The sequence below is a fragment of the Sorghum bicolor genome, chromosome 2, assembly GCF_000003195.3.
Source record: "Sorghum bicolor cultivar BTx623 chromosome 2, Sorghum_bicolor_NCBIv3, whole genome shotgun sequence".
Taxonomy (NCBI): Eukaryota; Viridiplantae; Streptophyta; class Magnoliopsida; order Poales; family Poaceae; genus Sorghum; species Sorghum bicolor.
The window spans coordinates 71,737,469-71,753,518 of NC_012871.2; the positions used below are offsets into that span (position 1 = coordinate 71,737,469).

Genomic DNA, 16,050 nt, shown 5'->3' on the forward strand with positions numbered 1-16,050 from the left:
GAGGCTGATTGAAAGACCTAATTGGATTTTGGTAATTGACTGATAATACTTGTGCACTATCATGTTTCATGTGATATAAATGGTTAGGCTTAGTCTACAACCTAGAGTTGAGCTTCATGAAGCCATAAAGTGGAGATGTCAACTTGTCAAGGATCAAATGGTACAAAGGCTCAACAAGTGAAGAGTGAAGGCGATGGATGCTTGCTGTGGCAGATAAGCTCTTTGAGGAGATGATGGAGAAGCGCAAAGGAGGAAAAAAAGTGCAAGGCCAAGGTATAGCTATAGGACTTTGTTTTCGCTGGCCATGTGTATTAGAGAAGAAAAGACAGTTGTACTATATATAATGATGAAAAAAAATATTTTTTTAAATTCTAACTCATTCCTAAAGGTGATGGTCATCTAGATTGATACTTATTGTAGTCATTTGAAAATGTTTGAAAATGGAGCTTGGTGGAGTGTTTTTACACTAATGGCTCCCGTGAGCACTGGGGAGGTGGCACCGAAGCTTTGGCGCAATAACTAGGTTTGTTATGAGAATATGTTCCAAATTAAGCTAGTGATATCTATCGTAAATATTATTAGTTATATATATTTAGGATAAATTAACTGTTTTAGAAGTTATTTTTTTAAACAGAGGGAGTTAAGAAAGAAAGAAAGAGAAGATGGAGGAAGAAGCAGCCGAACTGCCTGTTCTCGGACTCTTGGTGGTCAAAGGGCCACGTCACCGTGGGGAGGAGCATACTCCCTTCACGTCAGATTTAAGAATTCGTTTTGGACAGCGACACGGTCTTCAAAACACAATTTTAACCTTTTATTTTTATAAAAATATTTATAAAAAATGATATATACATATATTTATGAAAGTATTTTTCATGATAAATCTATTCATATTTTTTATTTACAAACTCAATAATTTAAAAATTATTTGATTTTTATTCTCAATATTTGACCTAAATCTTGTCTAAAACAACTTCTAATTTTGATACGAATAGAGAGTACGGAGTATCTGCTTGTACATTTTTCAGAAAAAAATGTATATGTTGAGAAAAGCAGCTGAGCTGCCTTTACTCAAGTCACAGTCGTCCAGCGCCATGCCATCATTGACTGGAGGACCAAATGAAATGATCCTATCCTGTATCAGACCATTGGCCATTGGCCCATTGCTCTTTGTCTGTACTCTATATATATGCGTCTGCTTCAACACAACACTTCAGTAAATCACACATTTTGTCTCTAATCAGAGATCAAGAAGTAGCCCTTAAGTTAACGATGGCTTCCGCCGACCTCGCAGAGGCCATCGAGCCCACGAAGAAGAGCAACGTCAAGTATGCCTCCATCTGTGCTATCCTCGCCTCCATGGCCTCCGTCATACTCGGCTATGGTACCCGTTCTTTCATCGTTGTCGAAATATTTTTCGTTTTGCTTTCCAAGAGTTTGTAGACGAAGTTTGTGTACTGTCAATCAACTCTGTAGACATTGGGGTGATGAGTGGAGCGGCGATGTACATCAAGAAGGACCTGAAGATCACGGACGTGCAGCTGGAGATCATGATAGGAATTCTCAGTGTCTACTCGCTGATCGGATCCTTCGCTGGCGCGCGGACGTCCGACAGGATCGGTCGCCGCTTGACTGTCGTCTTCGCTGCTGTCATCTTCTTCGTGGGCGCGTTGCTCATGGGTTTCGCCGTCAACTACGGCATGCTCATGGTGGGACGCTTCGTGGCCGGAGTTGGTGTGGGCTTCGGGGGTATGATCGCGCCCGTGTACACCGCCGAGATCTCGCCGGCGGCATCCCGCGGCTTCCTCACGTCCTTCCCGGAAGTGTTCATCAACATCGGTATCCTGCTCGGCTACTTGTCGAACTTCACGTTCGCTCGCCTCCCGCTCCACCTCGGCTGGCGTGTCATGCTCGGCATCGGCGCAGCGCCGTCCGCCCTGCTCGCGCTCATGGTGTTCTGCATGCCCGAGTCGCCTCGGTGGCTTGTCATGAAGGGCCGCCTCGCGGACGCCAGGGCTGTGCTAGAGAAGACCTCTGCCTCGCCAGAGGAGGCCGCAGAGCGGCTGGCTGACATCAAGGTCGCCGCGGGGATTCCAAAGGACCTCGACGGAGACGTGGTCACCGTACCAAAGGAGCGGAACGGTGGCGAGATGCAGGTGTGGAAGGCGCTCATCTTTTCCCCAATCCCGGCGATCCGACGCATACTGCTATCGGGCGTCGGCCTGCACTTCTTCCAGCAGGCTTCTGGCAGCGATTCCGTCGTCCTGTACAGCCCGAGCGTGTTCAAGAGCGCGGGGATCACCGACGACAACAAGCTCCTGGGCGTCACCTGCGCGGTGGGCGTCAGCAAGACGCTTTTCATCCTGGTGGCCACGTTCCTGCTGGACCGCGTCGGGCGTCGGCCTCTGCTGCTGACCAGCGCGGGTGGAATGATCGTAGCTCTCATCGGCCTCGGGACGGGGCTCACCGTCGTGGGGCATCACCCGGACGCCAAGATCCCGTCGGCCGTAGCTCTGTGCATCGCGTCCACGCTGGCCTACGTCGCCTTCTTCTCGATAGGGCTCGGCCCCATCACGGGCGTGTACAACTCGGAGATATTCCCACTGCAGGTGCGCGCGCTAGGCTTCGCGGTCGGCATGGCGTGCAACCGCGTTACCAGCGCCGTGATCTCCATGACCTTCCTGTCCCTCTCGAAGGGTATCACCATCGGCGGCAGCTTCTTCCTCTACTCCGGCATCGCCGCGGTGGGGTGGGTTTTCTTCTTCACGTGCCTTCCGGAGACCCGCGGTCGTACGCTGGAGGAGATGGGCAAGCTGTTCGGCATGCCAGACATCGACATGGCTCAAGCAGACGACACCGCTGCCAAGGAGAAGGTGGTGGAAATGCCCACCATGTAGATGGAAGGAAAACCAACTACCCTGCAGTGCTGGCAATGAGCCAATGATTGATGCAGCGTCTTTTGCCAGAGCAGAGCTCAACTCCCACAAACAAAAAGAAAAAAAAAAAACTTGAAGCAGCGTGGCAAGATTGGCCTCGTGGACTCGTGGGGCGGCAGGAGAGAGAGTGAGAGACGGCGTGGTCCAGCGGTTCAGCTAGAGACTTCTGCAAGACAGGCTGAATTTATTGGTGTCAGCGTCGCGTGTGCTTGTCATGCCAGCGGTGAATCCTCAATGTAGCAACGGGCACGTGCATATTGTTTATTCCAATTATACAAATAAATATCATGCCAGCGTCGGTGTGCATGCAATGATGTCATTTAACAGTATTTTTGTTTCATAATAGATAAATAAATAGTACTTTTTGTTATAGCTAAAAATATTATTCACTAATTTGTTAGAAAAAATACTAAATAACTGATAGATCTACACTAAATTAACCTGAGCAGTGTCCACCTGGTCGCAAATTTATAAGGACACTAAGTGTAGATCATGTTAGCGCAAAGCTGCTGCTCTAAGCAATTCAGCTAATGAACAACACCTACTAATAATTTATTAGTGCACAGGTCAACATCTTCACAAATCAGGCCTTATTTAGTTCCGAAAAGTTTTTAGATTTTGACACTGTAGCACTTTCGTTTGTTTGTGGTAAATATTATCCAATCATAGACTAACTAGGGTTAAAAGATTCATCTCGTAATTTACAGACAAACTGTATAATTAATTTTTGTTTTCGTCTATATTTAATGCTTCATGCATGTGCCATAAGATTTGATGTGACGGAGAATGTTGAAAAGTTTTTAGTTTTTGGAGGGAACTAAACAAGGCCTCAGTGCATATAGTGATACGGTTGTACGCTGCAACATGTAGAGAGTGAGGCCTTGTTTAGTTTCGAAAACATTTTGGTTGCAGCAGGTAGAGAGTGATGAACAAGAAAGGTACAGTACAATTGCTCTCCTCCTCTCCCTCTAATTTTGACTCGAGCTCTGTCACTTAGATTTGGTAAATAAATTCAAGTGAACGGACTTAAAACCTTGATTTCAGCGTAGGGCTGCACGCAGTCTGAATCTAGACTGTTTTGCACTCAACATTTTTCCTGGATTCTCTCTCTCTCTCTCTCTCCAAATCTCCATGAATTTTTCCTGATTAATGACCGAGTGGGTTAGCTCCAAATTGGTAAGGCTTTGCACTATTCGATTCGATGTCGATAAATAATCCCAAGCATCTCAAATTATAAAGTCATTTCTAAAATTTTGGAGGCCAAAGTATCTCAAGTTTGATCAAATTTATATAATAAGATAATAATATTTATGATATCAACTAAGTACCATTAAGTTCTTTTTTCAATTATATTTTCATAGTATATCTATTTGATATGTAATTGTTTCTATAATTTTGATCAAACTTAAAATATTTTGACTCTCTAAAATTTTGAAATGACTTATAAGTTAGGATGGAAGAAGTACTATTAATTTCCCTATAGAAATTCTTCATACATACAACATAAGATATCTGCAACAACGGGTATATCGTCTAGTTAAAATAGAAACGGAGCCCTAAGCGGGCAAGCGTTCTCCTTTTTCACCTCACCTAGTTAGCGGAGCCCCTACTTGAACCCCAATAGCTAAATAAATATGGATGCCAAAGTCAAAAACAGTACTCCAGCAGGGCCTCTACTATAGACCACATATTTGGTTGGGCACCCAAATCCTCCCCCAGGCCTAATTCCTGTTGGCTCAACACCTCGGACCCTATCCTACAGTATGGTCATTTCCTCCCCACACACATATAACGTGGACTCGCCTATCTCTATGGTTCTGATATCCACCGTCGTGCTCCCTCCCTCCACCCCCGAGCTCCACTAGCGGCATTTCTCCACCGCTGGGTCACGCCCCTCTCCCCTCCGATGAGCGTTGTGCCCCTCCCGGTGCTCGGCTCCTCCCCGGTGCTCCGCCATCGGGTGCGGCACTCCTTGATGCTTGGCTTCTCCCGAGGACAACTCCTCCATAGGGTGCGGCACCTCATGGCGCTAAGCTCCTCCCGCGCTCAACTCCTCTCCTCCCTAGTCGCTTGCACGCCGACAATAGCGCCGCTAGCCACGACTGCATGCGCTCCCAATCCACGACTCCACTTCCCGTGAGTATAGCTCATTTCATAGAGAGGATGGAGCGGGTCCCTTTCGTCAGTGTCTACCTAAAAGAATTTGGGGGCCTTTATTTGGGTGCCACTGCTGGAGTAGAAGTATATAAATTTAGGCCAACGAAAACGAGGGTGGGCACCCAAATTAAAAATGGGAGCCTTGATTTGGAGTCTACTACTGAAGTTGCTCTAAACTTCAGCAACAGAAAAAAGTTTAGTGAAAAGAATCACCATATAGTCATATAGATAGTGGTAGACACTGCAATGTATGAGAGTCTCGTGCACACATCATAAATCCACGGTAGGTGAAGCATCTTTTTTTTCATAATATTTCATTCGTTTTAAATTATAAGACGTTTTCACAAAGCCTGCCAATTTTTACTAAAAATAAAAAAAGTGGTAGAAAGAATAAAAAAATAAGCATCAATCCTCTAGAGGTATTTATAAAAGTAGGCTATGCATACGTACAGATAAGTGTACGTTCATGTATATAAACGTATGCACTGCACTGGATATAAAAGTATGTAAACAAAAAAATAAATAAATCAAATGAAATAGAAGACTAAAAATAGAAATATAAAAATCTGGACCTGAAATTTGCATGGGCCACAAAACCTGGAAAAACAGACCTCGAGTTTACGACTGCCCTGCCGTGGTGCATACGCACGCACAAAAGCAAATGGGCCTCCAATTGTTTGTGGCCTAAGCACGTCATGAACAGACTTCAATCGTCTCCCAACACAAAGACTATGAAGGTGCATTCTCTCTGTCTCATGGATAAGACTGCAGAAAAAAAGAGGATGAGATTGCAAGCAGTTGGAATGAGGAGATTGTTCGATCATACTTTGACAAAGATGACGAAAAGAACATAGTACCACTTACACTTCTTGTGGGATGAATTTCCTTCTTGTCCACACACCAAATCGGATATATATACACCATCAAATCAGAATACTCCCTCAAGAGTATGGAAAGCCTTCATCATTTTCTGAGTGAAAATGGCATAAGCGAGACTTCAGATCATCATTTTTTTGATAGAAGACTTCAGATCATCATGAATCTTCTAAACCATGGAAACCACTATGGACAATTAAAGCACCACCTAAAACGAAAATAATCTTACCGAGGATGGCTCCAATGTGTGGCACGTTAAGGCAAGAAATGCTTTTAAAAATGGTGAGAACATAATGATCCTCACTCCATCGTTTAATCGACAAAAGCTTATAGAAAGATCATCTTTATGTATTCTACAAAGCAACCTACACCTGTACACCTTCAAGTGTGAATCTAATTGATATTAGTCCATAAATGGACTCCACTGTCAGATGGATGGTTGATAGTCAATGTAGATGCATTCACCTTCAAAAAATCATCTTGCATTGGAGAGCCCGCTTGCCTCGCGTGATTTTTTTTCTTTTTTTTACAAATACATAGAAAAGTTGTGTATCATTGTATTAGGAGGAATGAAAGTAGTTTGGATACATGACACGGGATGCAACGCATGCACATAGACTTTGAGTTGTGGTTGTATTAAAATGACATAAGCAACCAGAGAATATTAAACGCTAGACACTATCACACTAGAAAGACCAAACTTGACTTAGATGCACTGCACATGCTGCAATCCAGACCTCACCCTTTTGCTTGATTAGTTGGAGAAGCTGCGAGCCTGCGAGGCCAACATGACTTGGCTCCTGAAGGCCCTCACACTCTATTCTTTTCAGAGCTGTCATGACACCAGAGCCATTAAGGTATCCAGACTTTTGCGCTTGCCTCGCGTGCGATCACCTGCACCCGAAGAGGATCGGAAGATAGGGGAGATAGAGTCTGCAGAGAGAGAGAGAGAGAGAGAGAGAGAGAGAGAGAGAGAGAGAGAGGCGCTACCGCGCTAGTGCTACCAAGAGAGGGGTGATAGCTGATGGAGTGAGATAGGAGAGGATTTAGGGGGCTAGAGTTGTTAGTGGTTAATAAAGTTGTGCTCTATTTTCAGAGATATTGATTTTAAGACTTTCTCACGCAAATAGACTGACTACCTTTGAAATTTAGTAAGGGCTTATTTGGATGCACTTTTATCCATATCTTAATATATGTGTGTTCAAACGAATTGAGGTGAAATTTAGGTTAAAGTAAAATGTGCCATTAAGGGCATGTGCTCATAGCACATCCACCACTGAATTCACATCAAGATATTTAATGATCGATGTACTAAGAGCACATGTAGGCAAGAAATTAAATTGCTTTCTGGAATTTAGTTTAATTCCCACCACAATCTACTTTGACATATGTGGAATAAGGTATATACATGTGCATCCAAACACCTCTACGAATAAAATGATTAGTCTTCTAAAATCAAGTTTTATAATAGTCCCTCTTGGAACAAAACAACAGGTTTGCAACTTGCATTTGCAAAGCACACGCGACACTGACAACAATAATTCACGCCATCGCGCGCTCCACAAAAGAGTACACTACGAACGAGACAAACAAGAAAGTTTTTGTAACAATGCACAAGAGTCCTCGGGTTGGGCCTGTGAAAGTAGATGAACGAGGTTACCCCTAGGGATCCTCGGTTGCATGTTTATATAATCTGAGAACAGCCCTCAGCATGGCTTGTACATCAAGTTAGGATTACAACAACCTATCAAAAATATCTATCAAACAACCTTCTCTACAAGTAAGGAAAGATATGCCGTTTATAATCTACACGGCATATCTTGTACATGAAAACGTATATTCTAATATCCCCCCTCAATCTTAGCCACGAACAAGGTTAAGATTGTGACAAAATTGTTTCAACTTAACTGCACCAATAGCTTTAGTGAAACCATCTGCTAATTGATCTTCAGAGCCAATGAACCGAACTTGCAGCAACTTTTGAGCAACACGCTCACGAACAAAATGAAAATCCACTTCAATATGTTTAGTGCGTGCATGAAAAACAGGATTGGCTGATAAATAAGTGGCACCCAAGTTGTCACACCACAACCGAGCTGCAGGAGGATGAGGAACACGTAATTCAGTCAACAGTTTCTGAATCCATATTGTTTCTGCAGTAGCATTAGCCAGTGCTTTGTATTCAGCCTCTGTGCTAGAATGTGATACAGTAGGTTGTTTCCGTGCCATCCAAGAAATCAAGTTGTCACCAAAGAAGATGGCAAAACCTCCGGTTGACCGACGATCATCAAGACAGCCAGCCCAATCAGCGTCAGAGAATGCACTGACAAGAGTAGAACTGGAACGTTTGATCTTAATGCCAGAACCAACAGTACCACGAACATATCGAAGAATTCTCTTGACAGAGCTGAAATGAACCGTAGTTGGGGCATGAAGAAATTGACAAACCTTATTGACAGCAAAGGAAATATCCGGTCGTGTAAGTGTAAGATACTGAAGAGCTCCAACTAGACTTCTGTACTTAGTGGAGTCATCTGGACCAAGCGGACTGCCATCTGTCAATCGTAATTTTTCAGAGGTTGACAAAGGAGTATCCACAGGCTTAGCATTGTGCATACCAGACCGCTTTAAGATATCTGTGGCATATTTTTCCTGAGAAAGAATCAGGCCATCTGAAACACGCTTTACCTCAATGCCAAGAAAATAATGGAGATCACCGAGATCCTTAAGTGCAAAATCACGCTGAAGATCTTTCAACAGTGCATCTGTAGCTGCAGAAGAGGAACTTGCAACAATGATATCATCGACATATACAAGTACAAAGATACAATACTTGCCAGCCTTGGAAGGAACAAAACCGAGAGCTTGTAACCGCTTGCATAGCCTATCATACCAAGCACGGGGTGCTTGTTTAAGTCCATAAAGTGCCTTATCTAATTTGCAGACATAAGTTGGATGATTCTTATCGACATAACCAGGAGGCTGCTGCATATAAACCTCTTCTTCTAGAATACCATGGAGAAAAGCGTTTTGAACATCAAGCTGACGAAGAGACCAACCACGAGAGACAGCAATAGAGAGAATCAATCTTATAGTTGCTGCTTTTACCACCGGACTAAAAGTCTCTTCATAATCTAGACCATACTGTTGCTTAAAACCCTTGGCAACAAGGCGGGCTTTGTATCTGTCAATAGACCCATCAGCCTTCTGTTTTACCTTGTACACCCATTTGCATCCAATAATATTTTTACCCTTGGGACGAGGAACAAGATGCCAGGTTTTATTGCGCAGCAAGGCTTCAGTTGCCATGGCTTGAGACCAATTTTTATCGTTTAGTGCAGCTTGAAGAGAGAAAGGTTCTTCTGTATTCAGAGTAGAAAGCATACCCCAACGGACTGTACCATCAGTGAATCGTTTTGGCTTTGTGATTCCACGCTGGAGACGTGTTGTAGGCCGTTGAGGCAGAGGAGGCGCATGAGGAGGCGCATGATCAGCTGTAGGAGTCGCAGCCGCGGGCGCAGGATCAGCTGTAGTCGCAGCCGTAGAGGATCCAGTGATCGGGATCAGCCTCGAGTTCTGTCCCGCGTCACCAGACAACGACGCGGTCAGATGTCCCCCGGCGATCGGATCCGGCTGTGGCGGAGGCAACGTAGAGCCAGACGGAGGCTCGGCGGAGTCTGGTGCAGAAGATCCCGGATCAGAGTGCGCAGGCGCTGTGACGCCTACCGAGCTGGTCCGCGGAGCCGATCCCGAAGCGGATGCGCCTGGGTCCTCGGCAGTAGCGGCTGGTGCATCTGCTTCAAATGGCGTGATGTCGGAGACTCGGGAGCACATAAAATGACGCCCGTCGCCACTGGAGAGATCAGGACCGTGTGACACCGTTTCTTCACCAAATGAATCACCGTGTGTTCCTGAAATATCAGCATGAGAGAAACTCGCAGGGGCATTAGCAGGGTTAGAAGAACACAAACGATGATCATGCATATTTGCACCCCCGGGGCTAGTAGAAAAAGGTTGAAGATGTTCAGGAAGGAGAGAAATCTCTTTACGGAGCAGAACACGAGCATTAGAATGAAGAGCAGCAAAGGGAAAAACATGCTCATCAAACACAACGTCACGGGAAATATAAACACGCCCTTCCTTTGGATCGAGACACTTATATCCTTTGTGAAGACCACTGTAGCCTAGAAAAACGCATTGTTTAGAACGAAAGGCTAGTTTGTGCTGGTTGTAGGGACGAAGATTGGGCCACACAGCACAGCCAAAGGTGCGGAGAAGAGTATAGTCAGGTTTAGTGTCATAGAGACGGTGGAAGGGTGTGTCATTGGCGATGACTTTGGAGGGAAGTCTATTGATCAGATAGACAGCTGTGGAAAAAGCTTCATCCCAGAATTTTAGGGGCATTGAAGCATGAGCCAAAAGAGTAAGGCCCATTTCAACTATGTGGCGATGCTTACGTTCAGCGGCCCCATTTTGTTGATGAGCATGAGGACAGAAAACAAGGTGGGCAATGCCAACCCGCTGAAAGAACGTGTTCAGGGATTGGTACTCCCCTCCCCAATCAGTTTGGATGGCACGAATTTTACATCCAAACTGTCGTTCTACAAGGTTTTGGAAATCACGAAAACGCTCAAACACTTCAGATTTGTTTCGCAGCAAATACAACCAAACAAATTTGGTGTGATCATCAATGAAACTAACATAATATTTATTTCGACCAATGGAACTAGGAGCAGGTACATCGGAGAATATCAAATCCATAGGACTAGAAGACAAACTAGTTGATCTAGGGTAAGGCAACTGGTGACTTTTGCCTTTTTGACATGCATCGCACACCCTAGACTTATTGAAATCATTGAAGAAAGAGAGCTTGTGGCGATTTAGAACTTCCTGAACTACAGCAGTAGAGGGATGTCCTAGACGATGGTGCCACAAGGACGCAGCCAGCTTGACAGCATGGAGGGCTTGCTTATTGGACGACTTATTCGATGGGAGCAACAAAGGGTAGAGACCACCCTCACACCGACCTCTGTGAAGTATGTTCCCCGTCACCTGTTCCTTGATAAGAAAATGATCGGGGTGAAATTCAACAATCACATTATTATCTTTGGTAAGGCGATTGACAGAGCAAAGGCTTTTATGAGATTGAGGAACATGAAGAATTTTATGCAAACGAAGATTTCTACTAGGGGTATGCAAAAAGCTATGACCAACATTTGTAATCTTCATACCTAGCCCGTCGGCAGCATGAACTTGTTCGCCGCCGTGGTACTTGTCGCGGAAGGATAATTTCTCCAATTCCCCGGTGATGTGGTCGGTTGCGCCGGAGTCAACATACCAGTTCGTGTCAACACCATACGAAGAGGTGCTGGCCGAGGAGACAGACTTTTGTGGGGGACCTCCATTGTAGTCCTTGTTGAAGCGTTTGAAACAACGGAAGGCCGGATGACCTTCTTTTCCGCAGACCTGACAGATGAGCCCCTGGATGAAGTTGCTACCGCGTCCACCATTGAGATTTCCACGGGCAAAGCCGCGCCTACCGCGGTCACCGCGGTCATTGCGGCCACCACCACCACCACCACGGCCGACACCGTTGCCTCGGTTGTGGTAGGCAGTGGGACGACCACCCTTGGTGACGACGTTAGCCGAGGGCTGCTGGTCACCACCATTGCGAAGAACCACGCGCTGCTCATGACTGGTGAGTTGAGCGAGCAGTTCGTGGATGGAGATCGGTTCCACACAGGTGGAGATGGCTGCAACGATGGAGTCAAAATCCTCCCCAAGGCCGGTGAGGACATAGGAGACAAGCTCCTCATCTTCAATCTTGCGGCCAGCAGCCGCCATCTGATCCGCGAGCGCCTTGATCTTGGTGAAGTATTCCCCAATGGTGGAAGCACCCTTGGTGATCGTAGCGAGTTGCATACGGGTGGTGATGATCTTGGCGCGTGACTGGGACGCGAAGAGTCCCTCAATGGCCGCCCATGCACCTTTGGCGGTGACCTCGGTGTTGACTTGAGCGAGAACTTCTTTAGACAGGTTCGTGAGCAGATAGCTTAGAACTGTCTGATCTTTGGCTACCCAAGTAGCGTAGTCGGGGTTGGCCTTGTCGGGATCATCAGGCTTGATCTTGGTGAGGAACTTGGCCGGCGGCTCGGCATTGGCCTCTAGCCAATCGGCGAGCTGTGCCCCCCGAAGCGCCGAGAGAACGTGTGCCTTCCATGATTGATGGTTGGTGCGGGTGAGTTTCTCGGTGACTGGAAGGAAGGTGGTGAGTGCTACAGCAGCAGACACCCCGGAGGATGAAGAAGCGAACGCCATGGAAGAACTCCGTGAGGAAAAAAGAGCTCGATACCGTGTGAAAGTAGATGAACGAGGTTACCCCTAGGGATCCTCGGTTGCATGTTTATATAATCTGAGAACAGCCCTCAGCATGGCTTGTACATCAAGTTAGGATTACAACAACCTATCAAGAATATCTATCAAACAACCTTCTCTACAAGTAAGGAAAGATATGCCGTTTATAATCTACACGGCATATCTTGTACATGAAAACGTATATTCTAATAGGGCCTCGCCGTCACCGTCGGACTGTCCTACGTGCAGCAGGCTGCAGCAGCACACGGCACCTGAGAAAGCGAATAGCTCGGCTCTGTGAGACTGAAGCTGCGGCAGCTGTTCCTTGGTTTCCTTCTAGCTCGTGGGCATTTCCACTACCTTCTCTTTAGCAGCGGTGTTTTCTATTTCAGCCATGTCCGTGTCTTCCATGCCGAACAGCTTGCCCATCTCCTCCAACGTCCGACCTCGAGTCTCCGGGAGGTAGGTGAAGAAGAAAACCCACGCAAGCGCGGCGATGCCAGAGTAGAGGAAGAAGCTGCCGCCGATGGTGATGGCCTTCGAGAGTGACAGGAATGTCATGGAGATCACGCCGCTGGTGACGCGGTTACTGGCCACGCCGACCGCGAAGCCCAGCGCGCGCACCCGCAGCGGGAAGATCTCCGAGGTGTACACACCTGCGATGGGGCCGAGCCCTATCGAGAAGAACGACACGTAGGCCAGGACGGACAGGATGCACAGGGCGACGGCCCACGGGATCTTGGCGTCCGGGTGATGCCCCACGACGGTGAGCCCCGTCCCGAGGCCGACGAGCGAGACGATCATCCCACCCGTGCTGGTCAGCAGCAGAGGCCGACGCCCCGCGCGGTCCAGCAGGAACGTGGCCACCAGGATGAAGAGCGTCTTGGTGACGCCCACCGCGCAGGTGGTGCCCAGGAGCTTGTTGTCGTCGGTGATTCCGGCGCTCTTGAACACGCGCGGGCTGTACAGGACGACGGAGTCGATGCCAGAAGCCTGCTGGAAGAAGTGGAGGCCGACGGCCGAGAGCAGTATGCGTCGGATGGCCGGGGTTGGGGATAAGATGAGCTCCCTCCACACCTGCTTCTCGCCGCCGTTTCGCTCCTTGGGTAGGGAGACCACGTCTCCGTCGAGGTCCATCGGAATCCCTGCCGCAGCCTTGATGTCGGCTAGGCGTTCCGCGGCCTCCTCTGGCGTCTCGGAGGTCTTCTCCAGCACCGCTCTGGCGTCCGCGAGGCGGCCCTTCATGACGAGCCACCTAGGTGATTCGGGCATGACGAACACCATGAGCGCGAGCAGGGCGGACGGCGCCGCGCCGATGCCGAGCATGACGCGCCAGCCGAGGTAGAGGGGAAGGCGAGCGAACGCGAAGTTGGACACGTAACCGAGCAGGATACCGACGTTGATGAACACTTCCGGGAAGGACGTCAGGAAGCCGCGGACTGCAGCCGGCGAGATCTCGGCGGTGTAAACGGGCGCGATCATGATCGCGTAGCCCACCCCGACGCCAGCCACGAACCGGCCAGCCATGAGCATGGCGTAGTTGACGGCGAAACCCATGAGCAGCGAGCCGGCGAAGAAGATGACAGCGGCGAAGACCACAGTGAAGCGGCGCCCAATCCAGTCGGACGTCCGCCCTGCCGCAAAGGAACCGATGAGCGAGTAAATGTTCAAGATGCCCATCACTATCTCCAGCTGCACGTCCGTGATATTCAGGTCCTTCTTGATGTATATTGCTGCTCCACTCATCACTCCGATGTCTGCAAAAATAGTTGGATAGTACACAAAACTTCACCTACAAAACTCTTATAAAGCAAAATGGAAACAACGAAAGATATGGGCCGTATAGGTACCATATCCAACGATGATGACGGCCATGGAGGCGAGGATGGCACACATGGAGGCATACTTGACGTTGCTCTTCTTCCTGGGCTCGGCGGAAGCCATCATTAACAGTGGTCTCTGATTAGCGATTAGAGACAAGGACACAAGGTGCTGTGCAGTGGTTCAGTGAAGTGTTGTATCGAAGGAAACGCCGTATATATGGACAACAAGAAATGGGTCTGGTAGAAGATATGATCATGGGCCCTATTCTGGTCAACAGGGACGTGGCGTTGGACCGCGAAGGCTATTTTTCTCTATAATTTGTTTCACCAAATGTATACCCAAGCGCATCGGCATACCCACCACGCCACCATTTATCACTAAATAAATAAATAGTACTTCCTTCCTATACTGGTAATTTAAATTGTTTTTTTTCAGAACACTACGGTGATTCAAGTTATTAGACAAACTTGAGTCAAACAACGACAATATAAATCACAAATAACTTTTAATTTGTTATTTGCAAATATAAAAATTATATTATAAATAGATTTGTCTTAAAAAGTACTTTAATATATATATATTTACTTTTTAATATTTTTTATAAAATAAGAAATCAAAGTTATGTTTTAGAGATCCTGGCGCTGTCCAATGACTTCAATTACCTGTATGGATATGGAGTGAGTATAACATCTATCTTTTAAAAATGAGCACACATGACAAAACTAAAATTTATTAACATAGACCACAAAAACCTAAACTTGCCTTCTCATATTATACCCAAGCTTTCCAATGCGCAGTCACGGGGAGTATACGGACACGAATTCCTGCTTGTCTGCTATGACCATGCGTCAATGACCATAATCCTGTTTGAATGTATTGGAATAGTTAATCAATTAACTTTTAGTCCTAGCCTATTGAAATAGAGGTCCAATAAATAGACTAGTCAAAATTTTAACTAAATGTTTACCAACTAGCTAGTTAACCCTAAATGAGTTAGAGCAAGTACTCCCTCCATATACTAGAAATACATGACGTTTAGAACATGATTGTGCTTACCAAGAAGTCATTAATTATGAGGTAATTTTTCGGTTTTGCCCTTATTAAATAGAGGCGCGGGTGAATCTAGATATGAAACATTCTTTGTTCTAATGGTTATCAGGGCTGGTGCCAAGGCGCTCGTGGGCAAGGGCGGGGGTTCGATTCCTGTGGCCTATGCATTTTTTTACTTGGCCGCGCTCGTGGGCGAGGGCGGGGGTTCGATTCCTGTGGCATTTTTTTTACTTGGCCGTGATTTTGTATGACGCTGTAGGCATGTTTGGGCGCGACGTTTGGCTGGCGCGCGCGGCACAGGCGTGTTTGGGTTTTTTTTACTTGGCCGTGATTTTGTATGGCGCTGTAGGCATGTTTGGGCGAGATGTTTGACTGGCGCGCGCGGCACAGGCGTGTTTGGGCGCGACGTTTGGACAGGTTTCGCTGCTGGCGCGCGCGGCACTGTGGAACGAGGCTGCGTGGATCGAGACGGAAGACAGAAGGGCAGGGGCAGTGCAATCCACAGCGTCATTCTTTGTGAAACTAGGAAGGAAGTCCAGAACGTCACTTAGCCCCTAGATGGTGGAGGAAAGTTTTTTGGTGTCACATCGGATATGTCGGAAAGATGTCGGAAAGGGTTTTTAGAAACTAATAAAAAAACAAATTACATAGCTCGTTAGGAAACTGCAAGACAAATCAATTAAGTATAATTAATTTATCATTAGCATATGTGGGTTACTGTAGCACTTAAGGCTAATCATAGAGTAATTAGACTTAAAAAATTCGTCTCGCGATTTTTAACCAAACTGTGTAATTAGTTTATTTTTTTATCTATATTTAATGTTCCATGTATTTGTGCAAAGATTCGATGGGATGG

The 16,050-nt window shown here is 46.6% G+C and overlaps 2 protein-coding genes across 2 annotated transcripts; one reads left to right on the forward strand and one right to left on the reverse strand.

The window, feature by feature from the left end:
• LOC8078957 (putative polyol transporter 1) lies at positions 1,146–3,259 on the forward strand. Its single transcript, XM_002460879.2, has 2 exons — positions 1,146–1,381; positions 1,474–3,259. The coding sequence occupies exons 1-2, from the start codon at positions 1,270–1,272 to the stop codon at positions 2,892–2,894; spliced, it is 1,533 nt and encodes a 510-aa protein (XP_002460924.1). The 5' UTR covers positions 1,146–1,269; the 3' UTR covers positions 2,895–3,259.
• LOC8078958 (polyol transporter 5) lies at positions 12,358–14,358 on the reverse strand. Its single transcript, XM_002463041.2, has 2 exons — positions 14,171–14,358; positions 12,358–14,077 (listed from the first exon to the last, which is right to left on the reverse strand). The coding sequence occupies exons 1-2, from the start codon at positions 14,265–14,267 to the stop codon at positions 12,657–12,659; spliced, it is 1,518 nt and encodes a 505-aa protein (XP_002463086.1). The 5' UTR covers positions 14,268–14,358; the 3' UTR covers positions 12,358–12,656.